This window comes from Felis catus, chromosome B1 (genome assembly GCF_018350175.1).
Source record: "Felis catus isolate Fca126 chromosome B1, F.catus_Fca126_mat1.0, whole genome shotgun sequence".
NCBI lineage: Eukaryota > Metazoa > Chordata > Mammalia > Carnivora > Felidae > Felis > Felis catus.
The window spans coordinates 200,882,904-200,893,234 of NC_058371.1; the positions used below are offsets into that span (position 1 = coordinate 200,882,904).

General features: G+C 47.6%; 1 protein-coding gene across 15 annotated transcripts in view; it reads left to right on the forward strand.

Annotated features, from left to right (window-relative positions):
* The window catches only part of KIAA0232 (uncharacterized protein KIAA0232 homolog), a 98,411-nt gene that overhangs the window by 50,197 nt on the left and 37,883 nt on the right, over window positions 1–10,331 (forward strand). For 14 of the 15 annotated variants that reach the window (XM_045056636.1, XM_045056629.1, XM_045056638.1 and 11 more), the window contains one exon: window positions 2,534–2,671. The exons of the other annotated variant lie outside the window; for it this stretch is intronic. In XM_045056636.1, coding sequence (XP_044912571.1) covers window positions 2,534–2,671 — 138 coding nt within the window. The remainder of the gene's footprint in view (window positions 1–2,533; window positions 2,672–10,331) is intronic. 15 annotated transcript variants of the gene reach the window in all.

Here is a 10,331-nt window from a genome sequence, read left to right on the forward strand (position 1 = left end):
TCAAACCCACAAACTGTGAGATCACGACCTGAGCCCAAGTCAGACGCTTAACCAACTGAGCCACCCAGGCGCGGTGCCCCCCCCCCCACCGCCCCCAATATAGCTTTGACTATTAAGGGAGTATGGCCTAATTACAAGAAAAATCAGAAAATAAAATGAGTGTCCTCCTCCTACTCACCAAAAGATAAGCTCCTTAGTGACCTCTTAGTTCATTTCTGAGACATTTTAATGCACATTAGTGTGTGCGTATGTGCAAATGCGTTAATAAAAAAATGAGATCGTCCTTTTGTGTAAACTGTTTGTCTTACGTACACTGTGAATGGCTTTGTGTGTCAATAAATATGCTTCGTAATTTCCGTAATGGCTATAATATCTCATCACCTGGATGAATCGTAACTTATTTAAACCAAGTCCTTATTTGGCATTTCAGTTGTTTCTGCTGGTTTGCCTTGATTGACCGCTGTCCGATCAGCATTGCAGTAGCTAAATCCGTGCACACGAGGGCGGTTATTTGGTTAGGATAAATTCTCAGAAGTAGAATTATTAGACTGAAAGTGCATGCCCATGTTTGAAAAGTTGGACACGTGTTGTCAGACTGCCCTTCAGAAAGAGCACCTGTCCATGTGAAGTTTGAAAGTGCCTTCTGTCTGCCTAATAAAACTTGATTGAGATCTTTGAAGGTGTTACCTCTGCCGGGTAGAGAGATGTTCGTATTGCTCAAGAAGGAGAAAGAGCCAATCTCAGCAGCTCAAACAACAAGGAGTCCCTTTTTCCATAATTAAATAACGTTTCTGCCCTCTTTGCTCTAAATACTATGAACAGTAGAGAAAATGACATTTCTCTCTGCCTTTGGAAGCTTCGAGTCTGCATTGTTATGGTTCTGTCCACTCTCCCTGTCAGAGGACAAGCCCTGTCTCTGGAAGATATCACTGATAAGGAATGTCCGGTTTCAGGTGTAGTCCAGCCAAACACATTAGATAATGGAAATATACTGATATACTTACTTGGCCATCAAACACATTTTCCTTTGGAAAATTGGAATTGACACCACTCGGCCAGAAAAATCTGGTTTGCAGGTTCATGAGATCTGCAGACATGCCCAAGAAATTAAGTAGAAGTGTGCTAATTATGATGGGTGTAGATGGAGGGATTGTTCTCCCGCTCTTATCTGGTGGCACAGATAAGAAATAAAAGTGATTTCTGTGCATTGGATCAAAGTAAAAATTGGGTTTGATGGCGTGTAATTTGATCTTTTATTTATTTATTTTTTTAATGTTTTAAAATGTTTTTATTTATTTTTGAGAGAAACAGTGTGAGCAGGGGAGGCACACAGAGAGAGAGAGACAGAGAGACAGAGAGACAGAGAGAGAGAAAGACACAGAATCCGAAGCAGGCTCCAGGCTCTGAGCTGTCAGCACAGAGCCCAATGCTGGGCTCAAACTCATCAACCATGAGATCATGACCTGAGCTGAAGGTGGCACTTAACCGACTGAGCCACCCAGGCGCCCTACATCTTTTAAAATCTTTTGAGTTCATTATTATTATGCTTTTCCTTCTTTTTTCATCTTATTCATATATTCATATCTGTTTCCTGACGACCCACTGTAGGCCATGTCTTCTAAGCAATTTTTAAAATGTTGCCTTTGTCTGTCATTCTGATCTTTTTTCCTTATTGTCCACTGGTTTTAATCATAATTTGTTAAATGGAAACCCTTTTAAAAGGCAAAACAAAGTAGCAAAGCAATTCAAGATACTACTTAAAGTCCCAGTTGAGGGAAAGAGCTATAAACTTACATCTTGGAATATTATATAGCCAAAGAATTTGTGGTAACATGGGGTAAGGTTTACAGATCAGTAAGTTAAGTACAATTACAATATTCTACAAATAGTGTGAGTTCAAATCTCTGCTTTTTAAAGCATACAGAAAAGACCAAATGAAGCAGTCCAGATTATTCTAGTTTTCACTGAATGGTAGGCTCACGGATAATTTTGCCTCCTTCCTCTTCAAATTTTTATAACGGGCATATGTAACCAAGGGGAAACATAAAATTAAAATGCCAGCATAAAATATTTTGTGTGTGTTGCTTTTTAGACGATAAGGTGAAGAAATAGGGACTGAACCGTTTAACTGTTAACTGTTAAAATCTGGTAGTTATATGAACACTGTCAAAAGAGTGGGAAGCACAGAAGAGAAGACATTTAATTGTGAATGATTTGGAATTTATACTGAAATTTGGATATACAATACTTGCATTTACTTAAAAATGTCTGAGTTCGTTAGCATTTACTTTGTCAGTGGGTCAGGTTCATCAAGGTCATAAATAATGTAACGATAATCTCAATAATAGATGCCAAATGAATGGATTCTCGTCAAGTGCTCTGATTGACAGTGTTCTGTGGTCTCTTACTAGCGGGTGCCATTCTGTGATGAACATACCTGGTAGGGAATGTGTGTGTGAGCGTGTGGGAAATAATAGAGTATGAAACTTGTTATTTCATCTTGTTCATTGAACTCTGTCTAATCTCATTTTAGGAGAATGACATCTTCCTGGGCTGGGAAAAAGGAGCTTATAAGAAATGGGGAAAGAGTAAGAAAAAGTGCTCAGATCTAACTCTAGAAGAAATGAAAAAACAGGCTGCTGTCCAGTGTCTTCGTTCTGCTTCTGATGAAGTAGGTTTGCATTTTGTTTCTAATACTTACGAGAAGAAGAAAGAGGCGGGGCGGGGGGTGGGGCTAAAGGTACACAAACGCAACGGCTTGACCAAAACAACTTAGGAAACTAAACTATTCATTGTCTTACCACTGTGATGTGAACACGGTCCTTTTCTCCTTTTTGGCATTTTTCTTCATAAGTTGAGTTTTATAAAGTACATTCTTTCATAAGTGCTATTAGCGTATACACAAAATTTTATGTCCTTTTTTTCCGATTTAACATGTTCTATCTTCTTACATTATCTTCATTCTTTTTAGTGGCTAAGTTATATTTCTTCAAGCAATATTCCAACAGCAATATAATATACTCTTTATTACTGGCTATTTAGTTTTTTTTGGGGGGGGGAGTTATCTCTACACTCAGACTCCTGACTCCCAAGATCAAGGGTTCCATGTTCTTCTGACTGAGCCATCCAGGGGCCCTACTTAGTTTGCTCTTGAGTTTTTTTATGCTGTCCAGAGTGTTTCCACGTGTGGCTTTTCCGTGTCCTATATTACTTTTAGCTGCATTCCCATAAGTGGGGTAGCAGTGCTGGTATTTTAAGGACACTGTCTTTGTTTATGATTCATAATTTTTTGTTTGTTTTTTAGAAAATATCGTAAGATTTTTTTGTTTCAGCTCCATGCCTGTCGCGTTGCTCTACGAACTGAGCCAGCCAGGTGCCCCCTGTAAGATTATTTTCATCCATCTTCTAATGCTTCACGTAAAATATTTCTCCTGTCCTTCATGCTGACAGAACAAAATAGATTTAGAGTAAAATCACCCATTTAGATTAATACTGTGCAGTTCTTATTACTCAGGACAAGACGTACTCTCTGAGATCATAACCACTTAGAAAATTATGTCGCTTTCACCACTGTTTGCGACGGTGCGGTTCGAAAAGTACCTTTGTAAAGCAGAGTCGAATTGGGAGGATTCATACAAGTTACCGAAACTGCCTCCTGAGCTGAGTCCTCTAAAGGCTGATGTTGGGGTAACCAGGGTTGCTACATCTGATAATCTACAGAGGTGTGTTCTTCCTGGCTGCCGCCCACCACGCATGCCTCTTGAGTTTTGTTCAGTGCTTCCCGGCAGTGTGTTCTCCTCCTGCTCAGAATCGTCTGCGAGAGCCCAGGCCCCTGGCGTGGGCTCCCGCTGCCTCGTGCTGCCTCACGTCCTCCACTGCGGGCGTTCGTCCTGGCTCCCCTTCGTCACCGCGCTCACGGTGCTCCTCGGGGACTGAGGCTGGGAGCTGCCCGTGTGTTCATGTCCTGGTACCTAACTGAGCGAGTACGATCACTGGCGGTACCGAATTTCTCTTGAGCGGAGTTGAATGCTCAGGTGTTCCAGGAGTGTTCCTTGTCGTCCCGCCCTTGTCCTCTCCCTCTGTTCTCCTCTCCCCTCCCCACCCCTTTGATTTGTTAACCTCTGATCTCTCGGAACTGCTGCCTCGTAGACTGTGGGATAGGACTTTGGAAGTGACCGCTCATGGGTGGTCTTGATCAGGTACCACTTCGTTTTGGCAAGTGGGACGTAATGAGCCTGGTCGAAGGAGTGGGAATACACCTGCGGCACACAGGGGACTCGCGACGCCGAGTGCTGGAGACGCAGGGCCGGAGAAGCGGCCTGAACGGCCAGCAAAATGATGGACAGCCAGAGTCATTTTCTCTAATGAGCCACAATCTCTCCTTCGCTTCTCTCTCTGCTTCTGGGTCATTCCCTCTCGTCTGAAGGCTGGTGGAAGCTGGGACCCAGCACCTGTCACCTAGGGAGAAACACAAGTGGCCGGGAGTCCACCGGTTTGGATGCGTGGCAAGGAGGGGGCAGAGTTGCCTGGGGGGGGGGGGGGGGGGTCCCGTCCTTGAGCAGGGGCAGTGCTCACACAGAGAAAAGGGGGTGGTCGGAGGCTTCCTCAAAAGCCATTTTCTACCCGACCCAGAAGGGAAAGTAATTTGGAGTGTAAAATGCAGGTGCCTTTTTAAAGGAGAGGTTAGTTCAGGTAAATTCTTTGAGCAAATTCCAAAGAAGCTGCTGAGTCATGGTTGGGAGGAGAATGCGAGGTGAGGGTTTCAGTCTGGGAAGGGATCTTATTTCTGCTTTGGACCAGAGTTGCTGTGAAATGACTCTTGCCTTGACTCATGGCGGAGGGGAGCTGAGTGGAAAACAAGGGCGCCCCGAGCGAACGATCGAGGAACGAGGAGTGTGGGCCCCTGCTCCCCGGCCTGCTGAGCTCTGGGCCGGTTGATGCTGGCCGGGCGTGGCAAGTGCTGGCGGCGGTGGACAGAGGAGGGCGTTTCTTGACGTTGTTGCTTTGCAGAAATGCTTTTCTTTGCTGGGAAGCCAAAGCTGGGAGTTTTGTTTACAAACCCAGTGAAGTGTACTTGTCCAGTTTCTTCTTATTTTGTAAAATAATTGTTGCATTGCTTTTTCCTAATGATTGTTTTTAATCCTATCAGCTGAAAATCAGCTGAGGAAACGAACCCGCCAGGCATGTGCCAGGAGCTGGGTACGAGCTTAGGGAACGAAGGAAGCGGAAGAAGGAAGTTCTCAAGCCCCGCCTGCCTTTTTCGGACCGCCCGCTGTGATGTGTGTGCATCCGCACAGCGTCCTCAGGCGGGCTCTCCTGGCTTTTGGGGAGTCAGTGGAAAGAACCTGGTGGGGGGGGGGGGCGGGAATCCTCTTTCTTTGTGGCCTGGAACAACAGAAGGGAATCACTGTGCATGTTCATCAACTATAGGCTATACGTCCCCAGGCTTTTCTTTCTAGACTCTGCCTGCTGGCTGCAGTGAAAATAAAGGACAAACAGGTCCTACCTAGGAAATGAGAACGCTGACGTTTTGCTCTCTGTTTGGGCCACAGTGAATGTTGGCCTGTGGGTGTGATGTTCATTTCCTAGGACTGAGGACGGTGATGCACGTGCTTCCGCGCTTTCCCACCCAGCCACTGCCAGTTGATCAGAATCAAAAGCCGCTAGACAGTTTACAGTCTGACGGGAATGCTAGTGACGTAACCGCGAGGGTAACCTGAGTGCTGCTGTCGTTCTGTTGGGTCGGCCGGCAGAGGTGAGGTTAAGCGTTACCTGGGAGATGAGTTCTTTTCTCGTGACCTCCACGTGTGCCTGTGTGACGATTACAGGTGCGGCGTTAGTCGTTGCTGTAAAAGCAGCCGTAGCGTCAGACTCCAGTGCGTCATGGTTGCCGTGGAGAGGCTGACTTCCCGGACTGTGCCTCTCCATGCTCGTGATGTGACTCTGTGTCTCCTTCCGCTTTGTCCCTGCGACAAGTTGTGCCCCACATCACAGCTCTGACCTGCTTACCTCAATGTTTTGTCACAGAGGCATCGCCGAAACAGCACGGAACACAGTTATGTCAAACTTAACTGTACACGTTGTTAAAATTTGGCAAAGAATTTGGGCGGTTGGTGAGTGTTTATTCCTCCAGGAGATCATGACCCTCACGGGCCTTGCTGTTTGTTAGGTTCTGCTGAAACTGCTTCTGCCAGTTCCCTTTGCTTGCACGTGCAAATAACACACAGTTCTCTGGCCAGCCATTTTCTTTTCTTTTTTTTTTTTTGAATGTTTATTTTTGAGAGAGTGTGTGTGTGAGCAGGGAGGGGCAGACAGAAGGGGAGAAAGAGAGGATCCCAAGCAGGCTCTGTGCTGTCGGCACGGAGCCCGACGCGGGGCTTGAACCCACAAACCGTGACATGAGCTGAGCCAAAACCTAGAGTCGGACGCTCAACCGACTGAACCCCCCACCCCCCACCTTCCCCCAGCCCTTGGCCATTCATTTTCTGTAGCATGCTTCGCACCTGCTGTGGCTGCATTGTAACAGGGCCCGTAATGGGGCTGGTGCAGCTCACACGTCCCCCAAATGTGCTTTTATTAAGTGATGCTTTCCTGAGCTCTCTGTCTCTGTTGTCAGTGGACGCGGCATGTGCCTGAGGTTGAATACATCCAGATCCCTTGCCCCGTTTTAAGAAACATAAAAGAGCGTTGAGGTTTGTCAGCTATCGTTATTTACAATCCTCAAGTTGAGTTGGCTCTGCCTTCTCTGTCCCCAGAGTTAAGGCTTTTCATATTGTTTGTTTTGTTTTCATAATAAGTAGTTCTATTTCTGCTTGTTTTAATGGAGCTTCTGAAAACTGCACTAAAGGTGGTAGTTCGCCGTCCATTTGGGGGCGTCCTTGGAAGATGAGGAGCTGCACCCGGCCGTGGGGGGGCCGTAAGTGAGGCTCAGAGGCAGTATAGCTTTACATTTTGGGTGTCGTCCCGCCCCACCCACCCCATCGAAGAGCCTCGCAGAGGATTGATGCCCCGGCTACAGCGGGGCCCTTATTCAGTTGCTCGTGTTCTCACACTGACCGAAACCCACCAGTAAGAGTAATACTCCATCGTAGTATTTGCATGTGTGTTGTTCGTAGGCTGTGCCGGGTTGGGTATACAAGATACGAAAACCATGTTACGTGTTTCCTGGCAGTTTACTGTTAAAGTTAATTTTGACGATGTATTTGCACACTGACTTCTGAACTTAACTCGTTCTGGATAATAAAACAAGGATCAGAACAATGGTAACTAACATTTATGGAGCACTTAAAAATGTATGAGATTCTGAGCTGTGCAAGAGGTGAGGCTGTGCTCCCCCTATAGGCCAGACCCCTGAGAAGCCCGTGGCTAAAGCTGAGAAAGCTCACGGTGGTTGTGTGGTCACAGCCAGCCGTGCCGAAGAAGCCTTGGCCTTATCTCCTCACTCTAGGTGGAGGGAGGGGCATTCAGGGGCACCTGGAGGCCGTTGGGAGGGTTTTGGCTCTTCCGCGGGGAGGTGGCAGAGGGCTGGAGGGTCTGGAGCAGAGGCTAGTGTAACCTGACTTTGACACTGATAGGGCCCCATGGGCCGCTGGGCTGGGGGTGGTGGGGGGGCAGGGGAAGACTCCGAGAAAGCGGTGGTCTGGAAGGGAGAGGACCGTGAGCGCTAGTTGGATTCTAGATATATTTTGAAGGTAGAGCTGACGGCCCCATTTGGAGTGGAGAAGAGGGAGGAACCCAGCGAGGGATAGCCAAGGTTTCTGGTCTGAGCAGCTGCAAGAATGGAATTTTCATGTCTGAGGAAAGGAAATCAGGGAAGAAACACTAATCTGTGGGTGGGTGGGTGGGTGAGGGTGTGAATAGAGCTTTGAATGTGAGCTCCCAGGGAGAGGGCCAAGTGGAGACTCCGGAAGGCGGCTGGGTGGTTCTGGAGGAGGCTGGACAATAGACTGTTGGCTTGTGTGTGTATCTCGCCCAGACCTGGCGCGCCCCTGTCTCTGGGGCCAGGTGGGAAGCTGCATAGGGAAGACAGTAAGGTGCGGTGAGGCCTGTGGGGCCCCGGCCCAGCCCCGCACTAGCTGGTTGCCGCCGTGGCAGATGTGGTCCTGATGGGGCCAGAACTTCTGAGCTCGCTTTAGGAAAGGTGGGAAATTGTGGTTTCTGCAGGAAATTCCTGACTTTTAAATGTCAAGAAGTAAGGGTAGGAGAAAGGCAAGAAAGGGGGAACAGCTGCTATAAAATCTGTGGCTGAGGGGAGTGAAAGGGCAAAACAGAGGCACGTGAGGTGCTGTGGCATGGGACGTAAAAAGGACCGAGTGCCTGAGGGTGCAGAGGCAGACGGGGGAAGGTACAGAGAATATGGAGCATTGAATAGCTGTGTGCCTGGCTTTAGAAGTAAGTTCTTACAAGCGAAGCCCCCCTCCCCCCGCTGCGCTCTTTCCCGATGGCGCGTTTGTCCGTCTCTCTCAGGTGCTCCCGCTGTCCTGAACGTGGACTTGTCCTTCCCGTGCATATCTGTATACTTTCACTAAACACTGCTTCGGGAGCACACCAGTGGGAGACTTTCACATGTTAACTTTATGTGAGCAGAGCCACACTGCACATGTTTTGCAACTTCTCTTAGTCAACATTTTTGAAGTTTTATCTGTGCTTGATAATGCGATTAACTCCTTTTCGCTGCCAAACAGTTGCCATTGTAAGACCATATAGCTGTTTATTCTCCTGGCAACGGACCTTCCAATTCTGTCCCATTTTTGACTGTTAATAAAGAGTACAGTAGGGAGCACTCTGTGCACGTGTCCTTGTGCACACGCAAGGCTTGTCCGGGGAGCACTCTGCATACGTGTGCCCTCATGCACACACAGGGCTTTTCTAGAGGTCGTCCAGGGAGCGCTCTGCACGCACATCCTTGTGCGCACGGGGCTTTTCTGGAGTTGATATGTGGATGTCAGATTGCTGGATTAGAGTCAGGGTGTTTTAACTGTTTTACCATCACGGGCTTTTATTTGGTGGAAGCTACGGGACTAACCAGAAAGATACACTAACCTGTTGTTACGTGCATTCTTTCCTTATGTGCCCACTCTTGGCTTCTTTAAGAGATCGTGCTTTCTAGATTAAAAATAACTGTTAAATTCTGTGTTGAGGAACTGGGCTACTCTTGTTAATTGAACCGTGAGGTGTGAGGAATAGTGTCTCCGAACATTTGACCCAAGGCCCAACAAGCCTCTGTGCCTGAACCTCCTTCAGGAAGTCTAGTTGCTACGTACCGGAGGAGTGTGGGTGTCTGAAGGGAAAAGAAACTGCCGTTTCCAAAGTAAAGTAAGCAACAGAACATTTTTCTACACATAGGGTCTGCCTAAACAAACGAGGTGTGGCGATGGAACAGGAGGGTTGAAGAGCTTTGCTCCAGCTGAAGCGTTCTTTCTTTGTAGACAGTGAGATGGGGGCCCAGAGAAGTCCAATGGCTTGTCTGGCGTTTACACGGGACGGCGCGCCTGACGCACCCGGCGTCCCACGCACTCCTGGCGTCCCATTGCCCCGCTAAAGACGATACAGAGCACAGTTAACTTTTTTCTAAGGCTTGATTAATCTGTTTGATCGTTACTTACAACAGAGGCTGACATCCTCTACTTTCTGTGACAGATAACTGTCTTTTGCCCATCGTTCTAAGAAGATGGAGATCTTGTCCTCCCGGGTATGTGACGATATTTATTCGGTGGCTGTGTCTCTTCTCTCACATCGTATTCTAGCGAGCAGCTGTACGTGAGAGCTGGAGGTAGCCAGTGGGTACAGTTTTGTAGCTCTTCCTGTGGTCGAGGGCGGGAATCACAGCCCTCATGCAGGTGCCGTGGCAGAAACAGCTTTTCATTTGTTTGGGTTTTTAACGTTTTTTAAATCTTTGGCCGTAGGCCAGGGATGTTGGTTCCGCACAGCCCACGCCTCACCCACCACTTCCTGTTGCGCTATGCCCGACCGCCTCACCTGTTCCCCTAACTTCCCTGGCTGCCCCAGGCGTGAGCTCGTGAACGCTGGTGTCGTTCTCCCTTGTCTCCCCTGGTGCTCTTTTGTTTACTGGCTTAACGTTAACTTAGTTCTAAGTTTTAAAAAGGTTTTTAAAACGAAAGTGGTCCTTCACAGTGAATCGTCACCAGTAATCCTGCCTCGGTACCTAGTTGGGTTTCCTCCCACGGACCTTCCAACTCTGCTTTAGAAATTAAAACCCGAGATCTGAAAAATTGTAAAACAGCTCTGTGCCCGTGCAGGGTGGGTCTGAGCAGAGGAGTGTCGGGCCGTCTGTACCTGGGTTGCTTCCGCATGACAAAATACCCCACAGC